Genomic DNA, 24,400 nt, shown 5'->3' on the forward strand with positions numbered 1-24,400 from the left:
AGGTTGCTCAAAGGCCTGTCCATATAACACAAGAAGTTGCTGAAAGACACCTTGGACTGTGCTGAAGGCACCTTTTGCAAGACTCTCATGTGTCACAGAACATCTCATTCCCCTTAATTCAAATGTAACAGAACTAATGCACTTGAGAGCCAAGAGGAAATTATCATTTTCTGTAGATTATCCTTTGCCTGCAGATTTCAGAAGATGGAAATTTCAGACTCATAATAGAAATTCAGTTGCAGCCATGACTAAAGCACCTCCAACATGGCAGAATTACGAGTTTCAGATGAGTACAGCCCTACTCTAGTTCAGATAAAATATCCCTGATTTACATCCCTGGAAATGAGCTCACCTACTAACGCAAACATTTCCCATGGTTTGAGCTGTTACGGAGGGAGAAAAGCCATTCATCCATATTTCAGAGCCAGAGATCCCCCGCAGCTCATCTGAATGCCACGAGAGGTACAGATGTGGGAGGAATTTAATGAATGGATAAAAACTACAAATCCTGGAGCAAACATTGGGATCAGTCATTAATGACGCATTAATGACTGTGGGTGCAGCCTTGGGGAATGGTAGCTTCAAGGATGTTCCTTGCTGGAGAGGGTGGTTCTCTGGGGGCCTCTCCCAGGGAGCAAACCTCTCATGGTTGCTTCCCCCTCTAGAACTATTTTTCCAAGTCTTTTTCTTCCTGTGCTGAGCAGGGACAAGATGATAACAGTGGCTGGCACCAGCAAGTTAATTTTATAAAGAACTGACACCCTACTCGAGTGCCAACGATTTAAAAGAGTAATAGATTGTCACTTTCAGCTGGAAACTGGTTGTTAGATGATTTTAGAAGTCTTTTGCATATTTATTTTGTCCCACTTTAAATAAATTTGGGGAAGATTTATCTCGTTAGCTCCAAATGCAAGTCCCTCTTGGCCTGGCTGAGGAAACAAATTAGACTTTGCAAACATTGCAAAGACTAAATCAATACATTAATATTTAGGGGATATTAAGGGGGTTTATTAAACAGAAAAAGGGCCTTGAGTATTACTTTGGGAACGTGTTTAAATAAAATCCCGAGGTTGTGGTTTCTGACTGAATCTATAAATGGCATTTCCTCAGACAACTGAACTCTTCACAGGCAGGAGTCGAGTGCTGATCTTGTACAGAAACGAGACAATGCAGGGAGGGCAGGACAGGAGTAAGAGCCAGGTCTCACACGCACAGGGTCTGTCCCCAGCGGTGTCCCACATGTGTCCAGCATGGGCTGGATTAAAATAAAAACTAAGACAGCAAGTAACTGATGGGAGAAAGTTTTTGTGTCACTGATACACTAGTGTTGACAGTTTGCCCATGGCAGCAGGTGGAACAGGATGATCTTTAAGGTCCCTTCCAACCCAAACCAGTCTGGGATTCTGTGACAGTCTTGTAGAAGTGCTCCCTAAGCTGGTGTTTGTTCTTCTTCCCTGGGATCCATGCAAGTGCATTATTAAAGCAGAACAAAATCCTCCCCAAGCTCTTATTTCACTGCATTCAAGAGAACAATCTCTTTCAGAGGAGTTCCTTATTCTCCTAATCATCCTGGTGGCCCTCCCTTGGTGACTGAGGTCCCTTTGACACCCTACTGTGGTCTCTGTGTCCCTGGAGTCCCAAACACAACTCCTGACCTGCCCTTTACCCCCACAGTCCAAGAGCATCCTCACCATATCCTGCCCTGGGGAGAAAGGGTCCCTGGGGCTGGGACCCCTTGCTCTGCCCCGGGGATCAATTCATTCTCAAGGACAGTGGTAAACATGTCTTAATATTTTTCCCAATTGAAAGAAAAACATAGCTTGGACGATGCAATTTAGAGTTTGGTAGAATAAATGTCAGATTAGAAATGGCAGAAATTGCAACCTTTTGGAGAAAAATTATGAGCAGTAGAGTGTGGAAATAGGGATTTAATTTTTCTCTTTTACTGTAACAAACAGCTGATGTTTAAATCATCTGAAGCTCATGACTTTGCGGATCAAGCATCTGCCACTGAGGTAGACTGCGTTGATTACAAGCTCCTATCATCTAAACTTTCAATTAATTACTTCATAATTCTCACTTCTTTTTAATAAGGTCACTGTAATAAAGTTAACTAGATGATGTTACTCTCTTTCATGTGGTTTTTCTTTCACAGATGTAAATGTGGGCTAAAGACATATTTTCTGTTTTCTTTTTCATTAACTATCATCTTCATTGATTTCCTTGGTACAAATAGGAGTAACTGTAACAGGAAACAGTGACCAAGACCTGACCCGGTGGTCTCCTTAAGGTCCTGTGCTGGGTTTGGCACAGGGATTTGAGGAGGGATTTGGGAGACTGAAACTCAACCTCCAGCTCTGCCAGTTGTTCCTGATGGGAAGTGGCCGAGTGCCCCTGGGTCTTGGATGGGACAGCAATGGAGAGGCTGCTGCTTCCCTTGTTCATTCATCATGGTGCTCGTCTGTGTCTTACTCACAGAAATTAAGGCATCTTTAAACTATTAAAATGTATTTATTTACTTCTATGAATATGAAATTGTCAGCCCAAGAAGCAGAGAAGAGGATATTCAACATGACAGCTCCTGGCTCCCTGTGTGTAGAAAGACTGACGCACACACCAAGTCAAAGGAAAAAAGAGGGAGTTGGGTTTGCACAGCTTCTAACGTGGAGCTTCACAGCAAATCATTTTCCTATCTGGAGTCTGAAGCTATTTGGGAGCTTATGATCTGACATAAGCCTTTCCTCATCTCATTTGTGACACAAATGTGTGACACACATCCCCCTGGCTCCTCCAGCTCCACTGTTTCCAGCAGGAGAACATCTTCTTCCACTGTTCCTCCATAGAACATAGAACACAGCCTGGAGGGTAGAGCGGTGTGAAGGGACTGAGACTCTGCTCTCAAATGATCCTTTTCTGCTGTGATTTCCTGTGCTGCTCTGGGTCTGTGCTGAGCTTTATTCACAATGTTAAAGGAGGCTCAGCCCTTTGACAGAACGGTTTTGCTTTGGCATTTATCCCCAGTAGCAGAAATTGTTTCTATTCTCAAAATACAAAGTCATGAAGGATATTACAGGGAAAGACAAAGGTGCTCCCATGAAATCTGATTGTATCATCCCTACAAACCCTATTGGGCAGAAAAGGCTATTTCAGCTCTTCACACCAACCAGCACTTTGTGGTTTTCTTTACAATCTCAGGTACTTTCAGACAGGTCAGTCTCCACCTCAAAGGAGGCCTGAACGTGGTGTCCTCACCTACAGTCTCAGCACATGGAGGATGAAGAGATGAACATAGGTCTAGGTGTGCCCAGGTGGCCAAAAAGGCCAATGACACCTGGCTTGTGTCAAAAATAGTATGATCAGAAGGATTTAGGGAAATGATCTTCCCTCTGTATTGGGCACTGCTGAGGACTCACCTCAACTCCCATAGTTCTGGACCCCTCATGACAAGAAAGACACTGAGGGGCTGGAACGTGTCCAGGGAAGGGAACGGAGCTGGGGAATGGTGAAGGTGGAGGTGATCTAAGATCAGGCAGAACAGGCCTCTGAAATGTGGGCTCGTCTTCCCACAGGAAAAATAAATGAACCTAAGACAGAGTCCCTGTTCCAGGAGATTTTCAGCACAGAGACACTGAGGTTCTGGTTGGAAAAGCCCTCTCATACGATTAAGTCCAAACTGCGCCCAATCCCCACCTTGTCACCCAGCCCAGAGCACATCCAGTCATTCCTTGGACACCTCCAGGGATAGGGACTCCATCACCTCCATAGGCAGCCCCTTCTGATGCCTGACCATCCTTTCCAGGAAGAAATTCCTCCTGATGTCCAACTTGAACCACCCATGGTACAGCTTGAAGACATTTCCTCTTCTCCTGTCCCTTGTCCTTTGAGAGCAGAGCCCAACTCCCACCTGGCTCCACCCTCCAGTCAGGGAGTTGCAGAGAGTGAAAAGGTTCCCCCTGAGCCTCTTTTTCTCCAGGATGAGCCCCCCCACTCCCTCAGCTGCTCCTGGTGCTCCAGACCCTTCCCCAGCTCTGTTCCCTTCTCCAGACATGGGAAATACAAAACACTTCTGCAATCTCTGAACATCCCCCCCATAAACCACATGGTGACAGGTCTTGACACCTTCATGGAAAGTCATAAAAATGACTCAGTGGTGGCTTTTTGGCAATACTGATAAAATAATGTTCTTTAAGCAATAACTACACTTAGCTCAGAGCTCCAGCCCAACATTCCTACAAACCAGTGGGTTCTAAAGATCCCGTGGATAAGGATAATTAGTTTGGGAATGGTTTCACACCCGTTCTTTGTAAGGGATTTCTGTGTGCCATATGGATTAATAGGGATTGCCATTTCGATCCTTCTCTTTTATATTCATTGCCTTATTACTCATAAAAATGCAAAAGAAAATGTTAATGATGATTGCACCAAAGACTAATAAGTTAAAGCCTTAGGTTATACTTTGCATTTCTGAAGATATAAATGCAATTGCTTAATAATTATGCATATTTTTAACTATTGAGTTATTATTTCTCTATATGCTTGTAGTTAGCCTAATTAATTTTAAGCTCCTGTTGATATATTTTATACATGCAATTAATTTCCGACTTGGTTTTTTAGCCCTTGCACGAGGGCATTAATTATTATGAAGACAATCAAAGCCGAAAATTGTTCACCTTGGAACAACACAATAAATATTAAACCCACATGTGTAAAACTGACACTGCTGTTCTGAAGTCCTTCTAGCAGAGAACTGTCACTGAAATAAATAGACTGTTCTTATCAGGAATACTGGGATCTGGGTATTTCTGTGGGATAAGTGCTCTGGAAGAAACAAGAAGGAAGAATGGGAGGGATAGGGAGAGAGAGAGAGAAAAAGAAAGAAATAAAGGAAATAAAGAAAAGGAAGAAAGGAAGAAAGGAAGAGAAAGAAAGAAAGGAAGAGAAAGAAAGAAAGGAAGAGAAAGAAAGAAAGGAAGAGAAAGAAAGAAAGAAAGAAAGAAAGAAAGAAAGAAAGAAAGAAAGAAAGAAAGAAAGAAAGAAAGAAAGAAAGAAAGAAAGAAAGAAAGAAAGAAAGAAAGAAAGAAAGAAAGAAAGAAAGAAAGAAAGAAAGAAAGAAAGAAAGAAAGAAAGAAAGAAAGAAAGAAAGAAAGAAAGAAGGAGAAAGAAGGAAGAAGGAAGAAGGAAAGAGAAGGAGAAGGAGAAGGAGAAGGAGAAGGAGAAGGAGAAGGAGAAGGAGAAGGAGAAGGAAAGGGAAAGGGAAAGGGAAAGGGAAAGGGAAAGGGAAAGGGAAAGGGAAAGGGAAAGGGAAAGGGAAAGGGAAAGGGAAAGGGAAAGGGAAAGGGAAAGGGAAAGGGAAAGGGAAAGGGAAAGGGAAAGGGAAAGGGAAAGGGAAAGGGAAAGGGAAAGGAAAGGAAAGGAAAGGAAAGGAAAGGAAAGGAAAGGAAAGGAAAGGAAAGGAAAGGAAAGGAAAGGAAAGGAAAGGAAAGGAAAGGAAAGGAAAGGAAAGGAAAGGAAAGGAAAGGAAAGGAAAGGAAAGGAAAGGAAAGGAAAGGAAAGGAAAAAGATGATGGTTCCCATCTATACACCAGATCTTTTTCTCCTCCACCTCCCGCAAGGATGTGGAATTGGCTCGCACACATACCTTGCACAGTTAGGTGCACCTGCATGGTCCTGGGGTGTGCTGGGTCTGCACGGAGCAAGTGTAGGGCCCATCGTCGGTCACATCCACGTCCTGAATCTGCAGGCTGTACTCCCTCCTGTTGGCTGTGGCGATGGAAACCCGGGGATCCACTGACCACTTGTCACTGCCAGCAAAGATAATGCTCGACCGGTTCAGCCAGGCACCTTTAGAGGCTCCATCTTCCAAGTAACACCTGGGAAAAAAGTGAAACCATCAGGATGAAAATGTAGGAGCTGTAAAGTCCCATGCACCGCTATTGATTTTTAGACTGAACACAAATATCAGAGTTGAACCTCAAACTATGGATCGATTGTAAATTCAAAACCATCCTAAATCCAAAAGCCCATCTTACAACACAATAAACACACACATATTTTTCTGTTCTTTCTTTCTGGTTTTCCTGCTGGGAAAGGTTAGTGGAGCAGTAGCAAGAAAGTCTCAGTTATTTCTGACTGGGCTGGATCAGCCCTTTCTCCTCCAGTCCTGGCCCGTGAGGATCAGAAGCACCATGTGCTCCCATGAAAAATACTGCCCTGTTCCTAAGGCACAACTACCTCCTGTTTGCTTAGTGAAGGAACCAAGAGATTTATTCCACCAAAATATATAAGGACACTGTAGAATCCAAATCATTTTTTTTTCTCTTTTCAGAGAGTTCATGGAATCACAGAATCAGGGAATTGTTTGGATTGAAGGAGCCTTAAAGCTCACCCAGTTCCACCCCCTGCCATGGTTAGGGACACCTTCCACTACACCAGGTTGCTCCAAGCCCCATCCAACCTGGCCTTGAACATTCCAGGGATGTGGAACTGTTGTCCCTCCCAACCCAAACCAGTCTGGGATATGATTCTCTGAAAACCAGCAAAGCCCAGCAGTAGCTGGAAAGGGACGGGATAAAAGGACAGGGAGAACATGTGGGAAGAGCTTTATTTCCTGAGTTGATGGAGAGACTGAGCCAGTCTGCAGCAAGGTTAAGGATATTTAATGAGGAATCAACACCCACTGCACACTGTACTCCAGGTTTCCATGAAGAAGGTGGCATCCAGCATGTGGGAAAAGGCAGAGATGGAGTAATGGCAGAGAAAAATCCTGATGGACTCGGGATTTAAAGCAGGAATCTGCAAATCCAGGAGTAATCTGAGAGTGATGCTGTAGGATTGGGAAATCTGTATTTCTTTTCATAGATTTAAGGAACTATGGAGAATGAATGAGGCAGATTTTAGGCTCACCATCATGCCCACATTGGGAATGCAGGCTTTAAAATGACTTTAAAGGCTGAAGGAAGGTAATAAGGAAGGTAATACAAAGTGCAACAGACTAATGGGACATTTTATTTGATAAAGAGGTTTTCACATAAAGGAAATCCAGCAGAAGAAAGGAATGCAATGGAGCTCATCTCTTTGATGAAACATTAAAATAGCACAACTATAGAAACTGGGAGGGGGAAAATGGTGACTTTGTGGCTTAAGCATGTGGCAGTATTGTTTAAGGGGAAAATGACATTCCTTTTAGGAATAAGAAACTAGAAACATGAGGCTGAAATTCTTCAGAAATGAATCATAAGAATAACCATTTATTTAATTAATGATCTCAACATTAAATCTGAAAGGGTTCTAAAAGAAGATACAACATGGGATAAAAAATCCCCATTTGTATAGCAGAGAATTGGGATGTCACTGGTGAGTGTCACTTTGAGGTTGAAGAGCACAGCAGACACCTCTGAATCCCTGCAGGAGGAATTCTGTAGGGTCTGGTCCCATCCAGAGAATGCAAGGAGCCACTTTCAAAGTCTTATGAACATTTTCAAGTCGATTCTAATCAACAGCAGAATGGGGAGAAGCAGAGAAAGCTCTAATTCACTGATGTTTTTCTATATCGTGTTTCTTTTCTGCTGCTGTCTCTGCAGAGCTGGATCCAGTCAATTACAGCAAGTCTGACAACCTGGGCTGGTGGAAGGTGTCCCTGCCCATGGCAGGGGGTGCAATGGGATGATCTGTAAGGTCCTTTCCAATCCGGGTCTTTCTATGATTCCGTGATTGTCCAGGTCCTGATGAAGCATGTGGTGGTGGTATGTGAGAACATCTGTTTCAAACTAAACATTATCTCCAAATAAGGTGCTTTGCAAACAGATTAAATATTTCACCTCAGACAGGCTCCTTCAACAGCCCAAAGCTCTCCTCTCTTCACTTACTCAAGCCCCATCCGCGTTCCCTCAGGCTGTGGGAGTGAAGTGATTTGGAAATGCTGCAGAATTTGGCTTGGAATGTTTTGCACAGGATGGCTTTCAGATCCAGCAGCAGCCAATGTGCTGTATTTTCCCACCATGCACGTGGGATGCGATGGATAAAGTGCATATTTACTCCATGGAAGCGGCAATCAAATGATTCATCTCAGAAATGTTTTCTAATCTAACAAATTTAATCCCTTGCAGTTTGCAAATCACTTTTCAGTTCTGAAAACACAGTTATTCCCTAAAACTGTTCCACAGGCAGCTCTGAGACCACGTCCCCCCATGTGAATCCCTGGCCAGCAGAGGTCACACTGTAGTTACTGCTGCAGAACAGAAATAAGAACAACTAAGGATTTACCCCCTTTAAATGATGGTTTGGCTCTTCACCCCCATACCTTTACAATTTCCTGTGAAAGAGCAGCCTTTCACATATGGTTTGTGTGACATGTGGATGTGGATGAACAATTGCAAAGAATAAACACTGAGATCAATAAAAACACCAACCCCAGGCAATTCCATGGGATCTGAGCAGCACACATGGACTCTGTGATACCCCAGCCACCTTCATACCTAAGATCTGCCTGTCTCTGTGCTCCTCATTGCTCACAGGGTTCGCCACTGGACAAATGGTTTCATTTTAACTAAGAACACTGGGGTTTACGCTATTTTTTAAGCTGCAGATAAGAAATGATAACTCTGTATTATTTTCTGTGTACCAACATGAACATGGCATGGACCTGTTTCAGAAGAGGTCTAAGCTGAATATCAGCAAAAGGTTCTTTCCCTCGAGGGTAGCTGGGCACTGAACAGGCTCCCCAGGGCAGTGGTCATAGCATCAAGGCTGACAGAGCTCAAGGAGTGTTTGGACAATGCTCTCAGAGACAGGGATTGTTGGGGTGTCCTGGGCAGGGTGAGGAGCTGGACAGAATTATCCCTGTGGGTCTCTTCCAAGTCAGGATATTCCATAATTCTATGATATCTGGAAATACATAGGCTCTTCTGACTGAAACCCTGCAATGGTGCAGCTCCTACAAGAAGATGGGGCGTGGAGCAACCTGGTCTAGTGGAAGGTGTCCCTGCCCATGGCAGGGGGTTGGAATGAGATGAGATTATGGTCCCTTCTGACCCAAACCATTATGGGATTCTATGATCTGCCTGCTGTACAGACACACTGTCCGTGTCCAGGCCCCTTGGACTGGGGGATCAGAGCACATTTGGTGACAACCTCCTCATGAGTGAGGACTGGGGAGGAAAGGCAGCTGTGAAGAGGCAAGGACCCTTCAGAGCAACCCAGTGAGGAGTTCAGAGCCCCCAGCTGTGTGGATCCTGACTGCACCTTGCTGTGCAGCCTGGGCAGTGAGATGCCCACATTCAGTGCCTGGAGTGCAGCTGCACAGCGCTGCCCAAAGTCCTCCCTGAGAACCTCTAGTTCCTTAAGGGAGCAGCAGGAAAGCTGAGCAAAAGGTGTTACAAACCCTAAAACAGGAATAGCCAAGTGAAGATTTAATAAACCCCTCAAATTTGGGTTTGTGCTCTGGAACAATTTGCCCATTTAATCTTCCAAAACCCTCAGGGAGCTCAAACATGAGTTTTCAGCCAACACGAGACATGAGGCTGAGCAGAGCTTCGATTTCATGGGGAGCTCTGAGGAGCTGGCAGCCTTCCAGTGCAATCCCCTGGGATGAGGCTGAGCCTCAAGCCAAGAGCCCAACTCCACCTCCTGGTTGGGAGTGCCATAAATACATTAATAATGACCCCAGACCAAGGCACACACAAAGTCTGTGGGATCCCAGCACTGAAGGCCCAGAGCGACAGGACCAGGACTGTGGGACCTGGGGAACATCACTGCCTATCACTGGGAGACAACTCAAGCCAAAGAATGCTGAGGTTTAATAAAGTCCAAGATTAAAACATTTCCTCTGGTAATCTATGGGAAATAACTTATTTAAAAGCAAATATCAGTGGCCCTCCCTCTCTTCTCCCTTTCCCTCTTTTCTCCCTTTCCCTCTCTTCCCTCTTTTCTCTCTTTCCTTAAATTCTGTTTGTTTTTAAACTCATGACAGCATTTCCTGCAAAGTAATTTTTGAAATCTATGCATAGGACTAATTATTTTTAGCAGTTAATAATTATACTCTAGCACAATTAAAGTAAGCATAACAATCATTAAATAAAACTAACTTTTGCTCTTTTTACCTTTACATGGTTTGGAAAACTATTGATGAAACCAGAGCTGAACTCAGAAGAGAATTCTTCTATTTTTAAACTTGGAAGATTGGAAAAAAATACAATTTATTTTTTAACTGATGATTGTAATCAGAAATTCCCTACTCAACAAGCATAAAAAATAGATTTTAATGTTAACTGTCATACATGGCTGAGGGTACTTTATTATTTTTCCAATCATTATTAATGGGGATGATCTGTAATTTGTAAGTACAGAAAAATTGAGTCTCACCCAGCTTCCTTCGAGTTTTTAATTCGCTTTTTTTTTTTACACCTCCCTCTTTCCCAGCTCTCTAGTCTATTATTCCCCCATAATTAAAACAGAGACCTATTAATCTCTGTAAAAAACAGTTCTTTGCAGTTGCTTAATTAAAGCAGCACATGGGCTCTGTCTCCAGAAGCCTTCGCAGTGCACCAAGGCAGGGGCTCCCAGCTGGTTGCCCCTGAAGGACAATGCATGGGAATGCATGTGGAGCCTTCCCACATTTCATAGAGCAGAGGAATATGGGACACTTGTCCATCTCCAAATAGCCTTTGATTCCCTCTGGTTTAAGGATAGTGCTTCTGGATAGTGCTTGGGCAGTGTTTAACAGAAAAATAATCTTAGAATCCCAGAGTGGTTTGGGTTGGGAAGAACCCTAAAGCTCACCCAGTTCCACCCCCTGCCATGGGCAGGGACACCTTCCACTATCCCAGGTTGCTCCAAGCCCCGTCCAACCTGGCCTTGGACACTTCCAGGGATGGGGCAGCCACAGCCTCTCTGGGTAACCTGTGCCAGGGCCTCCCCACCCTCACAGGAAAGAATTTCTTCCCAATATTCCAATATCTAACCCTGCCCTCTGGCAGTGGGAAGCCATTCTCCCTTGTCCTGTCCCTCCAAGCCCTTGTAAATCTTTCACTCAAGAGGACCAAATGCTGCCATTTTCCTCACCCATTTTATTCACTCCTTGTGCAATTCCTTACTTGACCTGGATTGCCAAGCTAAAAGGATAATTAAGTTAAAAACTGTCTCATAAATCTGTAGGCAAATTCAACTCACACAACCCTCTCATTTCACCCACAAGTCCCAGGGGCCTCCATTTGGTGCTCCCTCCCTAGGTGGGATGTAGGAACACCAGGAGCTGTGGGAAATGGCCAGGAAATACCAGGAGCCATTGCACTGCCCAGCTGCAGAATCCTTCAAAATACCTCTCTGGCTGAGAGGACACACCAGTGACATTCTGTGAGATGCCTCCTCCATAAATCACATCCCCTCAATGTCAGAACATGTATTCCAGGTGGGAACATGACTCATTTCTGTGAAGGCTGTGTCTCTAAAACCAGCAATGCTATTGCAGTTCAGGTTAAAAGTTCCATCTCATTTACACAAATCCTGGAATCCTTTCTTCTTCCTGGAAGCCGGAGGAATTTGACTTGGAAACGTGTCTGGTTTTATGTAATGGGTGCTCTGGGTGCTGGAGGAGCTGCCTGACGCCCACGAGGGATGGCAGCAGCCCCCTTCATCACCCTGCAGTGGATGACTGTTCACCAAAGCAGATGTGAAGAGTTTTTATTGCTTACTACAGCAGCTTTTTTTTTTTTTATCCAGCAAAATTGGATTTGGCATTGAGTTATAGCTGCTTCCCCCAGAACATGGAAAATCTGTGCAAAAAATAGTGAATTCCTTCTGCTTTAAAGGAGACTGTCTTTGAGCTGAGCAGTGAGAGAAGAGAGAAACACAAGGGTTGGGGCCTGCCTAGAAAAACATCCCCAAGCTCAGAACATAAAATGAGACATCCAAGCCCCAGAACCAGAAAATCACACCAGAAATCTGCTAAGAACCTTTGCAAAAGTTTTTTTATGGATCATCCGATAAATGTTTCTCCATGTTTTCCACAGACTCTTACAAATCCTATCTTAGAAGTTTGTTATGCCAAAGGAATTTCCCTAAACATTAAAAATAGGTGTGATTATAGTTGATCACAGAATCCTGGAATGGTATGGGTTGGGAGGGATCTTAAAGCTCATCCAGTCCCTCTGCCATGGGCAGGGACACCTTCCACTATCCCAGGTCGCTCCAAGCCCTGCCCAACCTGGTCATGCACACTTCCACGGAGGAGGCAGCCACAGCTTCTCTGGGCAACCTGTGCCAGGGCCTCATCACCCTCACAGGGAAGCATTTGTCCCTAATCTCCAATCTTACCCTGCCCTCCTTCAGCTTAAAGACACTTATTTTTGTGACCCTTTTACTTCTGTGATCAAAATCAGCTTTTCCATGTCTGCTGTAGGTCAAAGCCTGGAACTCTTCACAGAAACCTGCACAGCTGCTCATTACCATCACAGTTTTAACTTTATTTACAGAACAGTCCAGTCCATCAGGGAGCTGATGCATCGATGGCCGAGGTCGGGATTGGTGCCCACTGAGCCCCAGCTGCATCCACACCCCAAGCTCAAGGTGCCCCCAGCACAGCTGCACCCCCAGCTCAGGGTATCCAGAGTGTAAAGCTGCTGCAGCTCCAATCTCACCTTTTCCTCAGGTAATTTAACCTGTGCTCTTCACTGCCAGGCCTGAAAGAGTGGACACATGGACTGGGAGGTCACTTGGGGAGGAGACTTGACCAGTGCTTGGCTGCAGCCGCTGGCATGAAACAATCCCTGAAGTGAAGAAGTATTGAACATGGCAGAGGAGTCACTCCAGGAAGAATGGAAGGCGAGAGACCTGGGACTAAAGAGTTTCAAAATCTTAAGTCTTAGGAAGATGGGGTTTTTCCTCCCCAAGAAGTAACACTATTTATTGGTGATATGCAAATGTCACATTTTCTTGCCGAGGGAGAGAGGGAGACTGTTCCCTCCTGAGTGGGACTGAAATCCAAAACCCACACAGGCACTCTCTGGAAAGGCTGGAAAAAAGGAGTTATGTGAAATGGGGAAGACAAGCTGATGTTCTACAGCAGAGCGTAAAAGCAGAACCCCAAGCTCTGTCTCACAGCAGCCAAAACAGACCAAAAATAAATAATCAGCTTTGCTTTGCCTGGAATTCCCACTGTATGCCCAAGTCCTCAGATCTCCCTTTAAAATGTCTTCTGCTCAGAGGATGGTGGCAGCACTTGACTGAGATGGGGAGAGGTTTCTTTACGAGTGTACACTTTTCCAGCTCCACTTGCCCTCTCCTGCTTCCAGAAATATGAAACCCACTGGGAATTCTGTTCTTCTGCATGTCTGAAATGGCACCAGGCGAGTGGGTATTAAGGAGAAGTGGCGCTAATGGATCCAGTATGGATTTCAAAGCTCTCTGTCCATGCAGGCACTGGCTGAGAGTAAATATCCCTGAACTCTGAAGTCCTGAAAACACCATGGGCTCTGCTTTTGTCCCCTCTGAGCCCCCTTGTCCTGCCACCTCTGTGCCTGTCCTGGCCCCATCACCCCACCGTATTCACCCCAGTACCTGCTCCCACCACCCCTGCACATGCCTGGCACCAAACCCTTCCTCCTTCCTCCCACCCTGGTCTCAGTTTTCCTTCTTGCAAGACCCAACGTCTCCATTATTCTCTCTATTTCCCTGTCAGTAGTGGGCAGAGCTCTGATCAAACACTGAGGTGTTCCCAGCACAGACGAGCCTGGTTCCTTTGTTCTCTGCTCCATGTCCTTCTGTTTTTTAAGCACCAAGAACCGTAATTGGTACCAAATCTCTTTTTAGAGTAAGTTTTCTCATCAGGTTCAAAAGATGCAGCATCTCCCCTATGGAGGATGGCGAGGCTCCAAAGCCTGGCTCCTGCCAAGCATCAGGAAGAAGATCATAGAAACATGGAATCATTAAGGTTGGAGAAGACTTCCAAGATCATCAAGATGCCACAGGAGACCAGTCCCTGTGCTGCTGTTGTGGCATTGGAAAGCCACCCAGAGAGGATTCCTCCAGGAGAACCTTCTTTGTTCTTACCAGCACCTTGTGAGAACATGACCAGGCTTCCAGCCTCACCTTGTCCCGTCACAGCCTCTGCTCCAAGGCATCTTCAGGCAAAGAGCAATCTACTCACAGAATCATTGAATCTGGAAAAAACCTCAAGGACCATCAAGTACAACACTCAAACCAGCACCACAGCTATGTTCACCACTAACCCCTGTTCTCAAGTGCCACAGACACAGGTTTTTTGAACGCTTCCAGGGATGGGGACTCCACCACTGCCCTGGGCAGCCTGTGCCAGGGCTGGAGAACCTTTTCTGTGAAGAAATTTTCCTTAATATCCAACTTAAACCTTCCCTGGCTCTGAGAGCCAAGGGGCTAAGATGCAACAGGACCTTCCCTTTCAAGCTGAACAGACAGGACATGCCTGGGACATCTTGCCCAGTGTTTCCATCAAAGAACTCATTTAACACCATAGCTGATTTAACACCATATCAATGCACTAACTCGTAATTCCCTCCTCTAAATAAAGACATTCTTCCACACTAACTACCCTCGATTCCACAAGACTCTCAGCTGCCCATTACACTCCTTTGTGAAACAGCAGCTCAGAACGGAGGTCTGCAAGTTTAGGGAAAACACAGGATAATTCTATAAATATTTGCTGATCCATGGACTTTTCCAAAAGGAGTAGACAACAGGATGAGCTTTTTATCTGGCAAACTGCCTGAAACAAATGGGGCAATGTGCTACCTGAGTTTGCATGAGTAATTAGCATAATTAACCTCCCTGCTCTGCTCCTCTACCACCTCCACCCCTCTAGAGAACTGGTGTAGAGTTCATTAACCAGGAGCACTCAGATTTCCTGCTCCGTAGCTGCCAGGGACGCACCTGGCTGCAGATGAGACACAGGACATGACGGAAAGAAACCAGGACAAAACACTGGGAGAGAAAGAACCTTCACCACCTCCTCCTCCAGGCAATGCAGTGACAGAGGCTGCTGCCCCCTGAGCTCCAGGAATTTCTCAATATTCCTGCTCTTTCACATTTTCTCCCTGATAAGGCTTTTTTCCCTATCAAAGCTTAATGAAAAAAACCTGTTCCAAGTGAAAACAGGTTGGGGTTTACAATTTCCTCATAATAATATCTACACTGTGAGTGGGGAGGACACAGGGTGGGAGATAACTACATGCTGTGCCATGTCCTTTATGGGATCAGCATTGACCTGGGACTCTTCCCTGGGCAGGTAACCCTGCCCCCCAGGTTGGTTTAAGTAAAATAATAGAGTTAATGACAGAAGCAGAACTACCTGGAGAGGTGTAATTCATCACCGAGTGTTCCATGCCATTATCTTAAAAACATACAGTGTAGTAATCACTTGAAGTAGTGATAACACATAATTGTATGCTTCTCATAAATTATAGGTGAATGGGAGTTGCAGCTAATGAGAGTCAAATAACAGCTCAGGAGCTGCAGTGATTACAGCAGATGTGGTGATGAATGCATTTATTATTGGGCTATTGCAAAGCTTTTTATAGCAGAGACAGCTCATTTATAAATAAATAATGGGCCACAGAGGTACCCACATGTCTGACCAACACAGCCCCATCCTCAGCCTGCAGCTTCACCAGTCTCTGGTGCAGAAAGGCTTCAAAGCTGGGGGAAAACAAACCAAAAGAGTAAAAACTCCACCCAAACTCCTGCATCAATGGGTGTCACACACTGGTGTGCCAGCACAAAGGATGTGCTGCTGGAGCCTTCTCAACAGAAATCCGAACTTCTGCATGGTTTCTCATGGAAAAGCATCCCAGCAGGTCCACCCAAGGCTGTCCAGCCCTGCCATGACCCTGCCCTGGGCAGTGCTAGGGAAGGGCTATGCTGGATTTGGGGGCAAACCCAGCAAAACTCTGTTCAAACTGTAATTTTAAATCCTGTCCTTCTCTGCAATGCTCACTATCAGGAAATGCTTTTATTTGCCAACAAAACCTAGCAATATCCCCCTGGGACGTCTCCTTCCTCCCCAGGGTAGGAGGACTGATGGCAGAGGAGCAAAGGTGGTACTGACAGCACTGTGGGAGCTCCATGAGCCCTGTTTTGGGGTGCTCCTCTCCCCCCACAGCCACCCAGCACAAACCAGTAACCACTGGGGATGACAGCACCGATGGAGAACGGCCAGACCTGCCCTTGCTGGTGTGATGAGTGTTCTCAGTGATGGCACCAGAGGCCATCCAGGTGCAGCCTCCTGCTCCCTGTAGAAGTGTTCCATGAAAAGCGATTGCTCTGAGCCCCAGATGTTGAAAAGGTGAAAATCAACTAAAAATGATTTTTGACTGGGGAGCACAAAGCAAACACTCCTCAGTCAAGGGGCAGCAAGGATGGGGGGCCAGGGCTGGGCCCGAGCACAGGCTGCACCGCTCAGACCCCCCGGGCCCCCTTTGTCCTGGGACACTGATGTCACCAGGGTCACTGAGGGCTCTGCACAGGCTGATGTCAGTGTGATTTCCCTTCAGACACAGAATCATGGAATATCCTGAGTTGGAAGAGACCCACAAGGATCATGAGTCCAACTCCTGGCCCTGCCCAGGACACCCCAACAATCCCACCCGGTCCCTGAGAGCGTTGTCCAAGCACTCCTTGAGCTCTGCCAGCCTTGGTGCTGTGACCACTGCCCTGGGGAGCCTGTTCAGTGCCCAACCACCCTCTGGGGGAATATCTAGTCCTGGAGCTGCTGACTTGGACCCACCAGGGCAGCAGGTCAGTGCCATGGGTTAGCATTGCTGCATTTGAAAGAATTTGAGTACTCTCTTGCTTTTTTAAATTGAGAAATTATGTTAAAATGTATATAAAACAAGCAAAATGAAAACATTCTGGAATTCTGTTACCCATGTTGGTGTTTTTTACAAATACCACATTTCCTTGCAGCAGTTCCTCAGCCCAGCAGTGTGAGGTGTGTGACCAGTTCTGCTGTTTTTCCAACACAATGAAAACAAGCCAAAAGGCAGATCATGAGAAGCATCCCATTTCCTTGAAGTTTCTGCCATTACCTCAGACCCAGATTTAGTTCCTGCTCGAGACCCAGAATGATCTACGACAGATCTTTGCTCTTTGTCAGGCAGAACAGATTCCACAGAAGTGTCCCCCAAAGCAGGCAGTATATAATAATGTATTTCAGAAAGTGCTGCTGGCAGACAAGGCCATTTCAACAATTCCATTTTTGTCAAAATATTTCAGAAACAATCTTCATCCCTCTGTGGAACGAAAACAAAATTTCAACATACCAAAGGCTTCTAGGAAATAGAATTCTCCACCCAAACGAGTGACTAAATGACTCGATTCGTCTCACTTCTACCAGGGCTGATTCATTTATCATGTGTTTATCTTCTGGAACATTTACTTTGTTGATATACCACTATTTGGAATATTAGGGATAAATAATAAAAGAAGGCAAATTTAATTGTGCTGCAGTCCTCTGCTATAATGAATCATTCAGCAGAATCACAATGATCTCTCGATTTACAGGATGAAGAGCTGGTTGTGGATGGATGATGTAAATACAGGGACTTGGCACAGATGGCTCAGGTTGTGTTTGCCAGCACCAGCCAGATTTTTGGATGAACCCCACAGCTGTTTGCTCCATATTAATACATTATTAATAATACTATTGCACATCTCCCTGGGGGGAGATCTCTGGGTGTGAAGGAGCCCCTCAGGGCACCCCACCAGTGCAGCACGGAAGAGGGGTCACGGGAGGCTGGTGCCATCCTTCCCCTGCCAGAACTTCTCACGCTGCTTGGACAGGGCTGGTGCAGCCAGAAAACGAGCTGTGCCTTAGGAGAAGAGTGCACAGCTCATGGAACACTTCAGCAAGACAGGATTTCACCCCAGATCCACAACAACCTCGGCTACAGAGAGTGAAACCCCATCTGAGCAGTCAGTGCCCAATGCCAACATGCAGGGTCAGGTCCTGGGGTCGGTGGTGCCTGTGTCTTACAGCACAGACAGTCCTGGACCAGCTTAAATCACTTCATAAACCACACAACAGCCCACACTGGCAGGAATCTCAAGAGGTCACTTGGTCCAGCCTTTTGTGGAAAAGGGAACTTGGGGAATTTCAATTCCCTCTGGAATTAAATGTATCTGTTGTTGGGTGACAAAAATGGCATTTCTCAGCACAGGTTTTTGGGAGAAACCAGCTGAGAGGAAGGATAAACAACCCAAAACAACCCAAACAAACACTCCCTGACTGACTATCCAAACAAATACTGACTGATTGCTTTCCCAAGTAAACATTCCCTGACTGCCCAAACAAACTTTCACTGATTGCCCAAACTTTTACTGATTACCTTCCCAGTCAGTCAGTGACTGACCACATACACAAACCCTCACTGAGCACCTACACAAACCCTCACTGACCTCCCAACAAACACCCATTGACTGCCCAATAAACACTCACTGACTGCCCAAACAAACTTCCATTGACTGCCTGTGTGTAACTATTTTTATAATTCCTGGGAAATCCATCTGAGCCTCTTGAGTCTCCTCCCAGAGACTTCCCTTCCTCGACTGCTCCAAGGCACAGTTTGATGTAACCTGACAACATTTGCATAACCCATGTGCACCAGGGAACTGCTCTGCAGACATTTCCTTTAACATATCACCTATAAACAGCTTTTTAATAGTAACAACTAGTGGGAATTCTTTTTTTCTTTTCCCTTTATGTTTTCCCTTTGAAGAAAACATATCCAGCCTCCTTATTTGTGTCCAAAATACGTTGGCTGTTCATTTTACTTGTAAAAGAAAAGGAAAGATAGAAGCACATCTTTGAAAGTTAACAATTTCCCATCAGAACAAATTGATAGAGTTTTATAAACTCTATCAATTATTGATTACCTCTGTATGAGGTGTATTAAGAAGCTGAGTTTGGTAACAACGGGTGGGAATAATGCACTGGAATCACACTGGAAAACACACAACATACATTAAAATTCATACTTAGGGAGAATATCCACAACTTTGTATGATTTTAGATTAAATCACAGAATGGTTTGGATTGGGAGGGACCTTAAGGCTCATCTCGTTCCACCCTCTGCCATGGGCAAGGACATCTTCCACTATCCCAGGTTGCTCCAAGCCCTGTCCAACCTCGCCTTGGACACTTCCAGGGATGGGGCAGCCACAGCTGCTCTGGGCAACCTGTGCCAGTAACAATGTTTTACTCTGTAGTTTTGACAACTAAAACAATTGTTGGCCAGAGAATGAATGAGCACATATTTATTGTATAAATAGCTAAATTAATAGTATTGAAAGTGTTTATAATCCCACCGGGCATTTTTCTCCCATGGAGGATGAGAGCTGGTCCCTCCCAGGTGATGTGAGCATTTGCATTTCCCAGTATTGGGATGTGCTTGGATTGTACAGGGAAAATCCACAATAAATAATCAGAACGGATGGCTGGATAATTGCACCTCCGGTTCTACCCACTTCCCTCCAGACAGCGTGATGCCAAACAACACAAAATGATCTGCTCTATGTTGCTGTGTCACTGCTTTATAAATCCCAATCATTATGGGGGGGGGTGTGTATAAAGTAATAACTAACCCTGCAACTCTGTCACTGTGTGTTCTGTACATCCATCACTATAAAACCATTATATAGAAACAGAGTGACTCATACCCCTGCCCAGAAAGGTGTTTAAATTAAGGCTAAAACCACGTACAGCCAAGTACAGGAATATCTTGTGGAAGATGGGGAAGCACTTACTGAACACTCACAAGGGTAGTGACGGGGTGTGTTTGATGCCCCAGGCTGTGCCTTCCCTCCCCACCACCAGCATCACTCAATGCTTTCCCTAGGGAAATCCCACGGGGAATTATCGCCCTGCTCCAGCCTTGCGGCCCTGAGCGGCTCAGCAGCCACACGCTGTGCTGTGCACACTGACTGTCAGCGAGGGAGCAGCCAGCAAAACCAGGTCAGGCTGGAAGGGAAGGCAGTTGGTAATCGGGATTTTGTGTTTGCAAAGCTTGCTGGCCTCTAACCCCCCACCCTGCTCTGTCCCTGCTGTTCTCTGACCCCTGTCCCTGATGGCTCCTATCACTGTTCCTACTGTCCTCCAACCTGTGTTCCTGCTGGCCTCTCACCTCCTCTTCCTGCTGGCCTCTAATCCCCCACTCTGCTCTATTCCTGCTCTCCTCTCACCTCCTGTCCCTGCTGTATTCCAGCCCCCCCGACCTGCTCTGTTCCTGCTGAGCTGGAACATCTCGGAGGAGAAATGAGAATATTGCTCTGAAAAGAATTGTACAGCAACACCATCTTGTTTAATTATTCATTCCACATGTCCAGACCTAGCTATTTATCAGTGTTTATTTAAATTAATGGAAAAATATGCTTCCCTCTCCAATTCCCTTAGCAGGCAGAGCTGGGCTGCACCCTCAGTTTTGCTCAGTGCCAGGGCGTCCCAGCCCTGCCAAGCACAGAACCAGGTCCTGTTCCCTTTAGTAAATGGAACTGGAAGAATTCCACTGATTCCCAGAGGGAAGCTGAATCTAGAGTGCTGGGAGAGATGAGAAATCAAACAAACCAACCCCAAACCTGACCATGTTTTAAGCAGAAATAATTGAAACTGCAGGTGGAACCTCATCGTGACATTTGCAAAGAGTGACTTCATTAAAACCTACTCCGTTCCCCAGGATTGCTAATCCACCTTTCCTGCTCCCTCCCAGACAAATACTCCAAATGCTCTTGCCAGGAGCTTAGCGGTGTTCCAGCTGCTCACCCGCTTTGAGCCGTTTTTAGATTTCTGGGTCTCCTTTTTTTTCTTGGTTTCATTCAGGCAGAGCCGGGAGAGATGAGACAGGAACACTGAGACAGAGCCATTGAGGAATTTGTGTCCTGGGGCACACATGGCTGTAGGAGAAGCACCAACATTATTCCCACATCACAATTCAACCTCTACCAGCCTTGCATCAGCTCATGATTTTGCTTTGACTGGAACCGAATAGGAACAAAGATTTTATAAGCAATATATTATCACAGAATCATGGAATGGTTTGAGTTGAGCTTAAAGCTCATCCCATTCCATCCCCCTGCCATGGGCAGGGATACTTTCCACTATCCCAGGTTGCTCCAAGCACCATCCAACCTGGTCTTGGACACTTCCAGGGATGGGGCAGCCACAGCTTCTCTGGGAAACCTGTGCCAGTAATAATGCTTTACTTTTCTATACGAAGGAGGTCAAAGACCTTACTCTGGCCATAAAATAAAAAAACAGAGAAAACAGATGGATTCCTGCCGGCAATAGCACGTCTCCCTGTGCCCTGGCACTGTGAGTGGAACTGCTGCTGAGAGCACCAGAAATCAATAACCGGTTTTAAGCAATTATTCCAAGAACAGGTGGAATATAGTCAATTCAGGAGCTGGGCTGGGATGGCTGGGAAACATTTGCTATACATATTTCAGTATTTAAAAAAACCCAAGCATTTGAACCTCCCCATAAATAGAACAAATCGGAGCAAGGTTATTAATCTGTGAGAGCCATGTACAACTGAGATTAATCAGCTTGTCCTCCTAAGCAGTGTCTGCAACTCTAAAATAAAAACCATTCCCAGAGAGAACACACACAAGCAGTCACCGCTTTTCCCTATCTTAAAATCCCCTCTTCATCACACATTGTAAAATACAACTTCCTTTGCAAGCCAAAGAGGCAAGATCAGTCATTTACTCTGATTTATAGCATGGGAGGGATAATTAGCTGGAATTTACTGGCTTAGCAGGAGTGAAGGATCAGAGTAGCAAGTGGGGAGAGGTCTCTGACACTGCCCCAGAGCTGACGGGTGTCAGGGCACCCAGGGAGATGTAAACCAGAGACAGAGGCTGTGCTGGGCATGGCACTGCACCATTCCCTGGGGAAAATCATCCCTTTTTTTCCCAAACAGGGTGAGTTTGCCTGTGCTGAGCTCCAAGCTCCCCCAGCCCACCTGCCACCTCTGTTTAAAAAGCTGAAGCTTTAGAAGCTGCCACAATTATGTTCAAACTCCTGCAAGACTGACAAATGCAGGCAGTCAAACCCAAACTGTGGAACATTTCATTTCTAAAAGAATAAGAAAATACCAAGAAAATGGACCAGACCCACTTATTTCTACCATATACAAAATCTATCATCTTCCCACTGTCCCTATCAGCCCAACAACCCCTCCAAACCCACGTGCTGGAAGGGAGGAAGGTGTGGGTGTTGGTGGGATGCTGACAGTAAACTGACACATATTGTGGGACTCCAGTGGCTGGGGCTGATCAGGCAGAGTTCCATTCTCAATTCCAAGGGATGGAATCACTCATGGAAAGAGAGAGTATTGGATCCACATAATTTTTAATAGTGTTTGGCCTTTGCTGGTTTTGTTCGTAGAAGATCCAGAATTTATGCACATAATTGCCCATAAATTACATATTTGCAGAGCATTGTAAAAAATTACGGCCCAGCTTTTCAGTGCTGCACACACTCAGCTCCAATTAACTCTTGTGACGGCCCTGGGTTTGTGTGCAGGGAAAAACTGGACTTCATTATTTTGTGTATCTTTAATACAGATTCTGTTGGGGTGTTGATGTCCATCGACGCACTGGAGAGTGATGGAAACACGACTTCCTGTACCACCACAGATGCCTGATTACACATTTATCCAGAATGGACGTCTCAGGGAAATGATCTAATAATTTTGCTGCACGGGTTTTTCTGCAATATCACATGTTAATTGCCAGAGAGAGCTGAAAAGAGATCTTAAAATAGGATGTAGGTAGAGAGCCCTGAGGAGAAGAGCAATGAAAGATTTAGTCCATGATCTGGTTGTGTTCAAGGGAAAAAAGCAACAGATGAGTTGCAGGTACAAGTAGCAGATGGGGAAGAGGAAAACTGGAGTTATATGGGAGTGCATCTCCCATCCATCTGATCAGTGCTGGCTGCTGCTTAAGGGCTGAGTATCGTCCCACCTGTGTCCACCTGGGAATAGCTGCACAGAGGGGTGGGAAACACCCAGCATGGCTGCAGAGGGGGCTAATGCAGAAAATAATAGTTAATAAAGAATATGTTGCAGTGCTGAGAGAGTGTCAGGAGGAGCAGAGACTGGAATTGCTGCAGCTGGAGAACCTTATAGCACCACAGTCCCTCAGGGCCCTGCAGGGCTGCAGTGCCAGGGGGATGGACAACGGGCACTGGGACATGGCCTGACACACACAGAGCTGCCAGAACCTGCCAGAGAGGTGGGCAGCCCCAAACAGCTGCGAGATTTACAATAGCCATGTCTATAAGAGTTGTATTTCTGACCAAAAAATGTTCTTTCTCTTTGAAAGGAGCCAATAAAAAAATCCAGCCCTTCCACAACCTGCTCACAGCACTTGTCTCTCTGCTCTCCCATCCCAGATGACACCAGCTGCATTATTGCCACTACTGGAATCTGCACTGGGGGCTCTGAACCAGCACAACAAAGGCCCCTTTGAGGAGAAAGGAGAAGAGAAGCTTTGAGGTGACCTAATTGTGGCCTCCAGGACCTGAAGGGAGCCTACAGGAAAGGTGGAAAGGGACTTTGGACAAGGGCCTGGAGGGACAGGGCAAGGGGGAATGGCTTCCCACTACCAGGGCAGGGTTAGATGGAATATTGGGAAAAAATTCTCCTTGTGAGGGTGAGGAGGCCATGGCACAGGTTGCCCAGAGAAGCTGTGGCTGCCCCATCCCTGGAAGTGACCAAGGCCAGGTTGGATGGGGCTTGGAGCAGCCTGGGATAATGGAATGTGTTCCTGCCCATAACAGAGTGAGGGACTGGATAAGCTTTAAGGTCCCTTCCAATCCCAACCAGTCTGTGACTCTGTGAAAATGGCACTAAATCAGCTGTCGAGCTCCCAGCCCAAGTATTCCCTCACTAATATTCCCTACATTTTCTCAAGTAACCTTGCTTAATTATGTTCATATTTTCTGTCCAGAAATTTAATTTCTTGCAGTTCTTTAGTCATGTGTCAACATCTCTAAAATTCCTACAATATTTATTCTCCTTCTATGGATAACCTTGTCAATCTTAATTATAGCTTAGGGTAGGCAAACAGAATTGGCTACATGGCTCCAGATGAGCTGTCCCATTGTTAAATATGTTGCTGGAATATATTCCATCCTTCCAATGCTCCAAAGCAGTTTAAGTGCTGTTGCACACTGTGCAGAGTCATTTGAGCTCTCAGCCCCATTTATTTATTTCAATTGCAACCTATAAAACATAAGATAATACATTTCCAAGATTTTGGCTGCCCTTGACAAATAATTAAAAATGCAATTCCCCAAATTCTCAAGGAGCACCAGCACATAAAAAAACCTTCCTCTGCATAAAACCTCACAAATGTCAAAGTCCTTCACCTGAGCTGT

The 24,400-nt window shown here is 45.5% G+C and overlaps 1 protein-coding gene across 1 annotated transcript in view; it reads right to left on the reverse strand.

Annotated features, from left to right (window-relative positions):
• Positions 1-24,400, reverse strand: part of NEGR1 (neuronal growth regulator 1) — a 232,071-nt gene that overhangs the window by 128,121 nt on the left and 79,550 nt on the right. The window contains 2 exon segments of the mRNA XM_051798485.1: positions 5,639-5,677; positions 5,680-5,870. Of these exon segments, the coding sequence (XP_051654445.1) occupies positions 5,639-5,677; positions 5,680-5,870 (230 nt within the window).

This window comes from Manacus candei, unplaced genomic scaffold, assembly GCF_025592945.1.
Source record: "Manacus candei isolate 608988 ecotype Guabito, Panama unplaced genomic scaffold, ASM2559294v1 h1tg000005l, whole genome shotgun sequence".
Taxonomy (NCBI): domain Eukaryota; kingdom Metazoa; phylum Chordata; class Aves; order Passeriformes; family Pipridae; genus Manacus; species Manacus candei.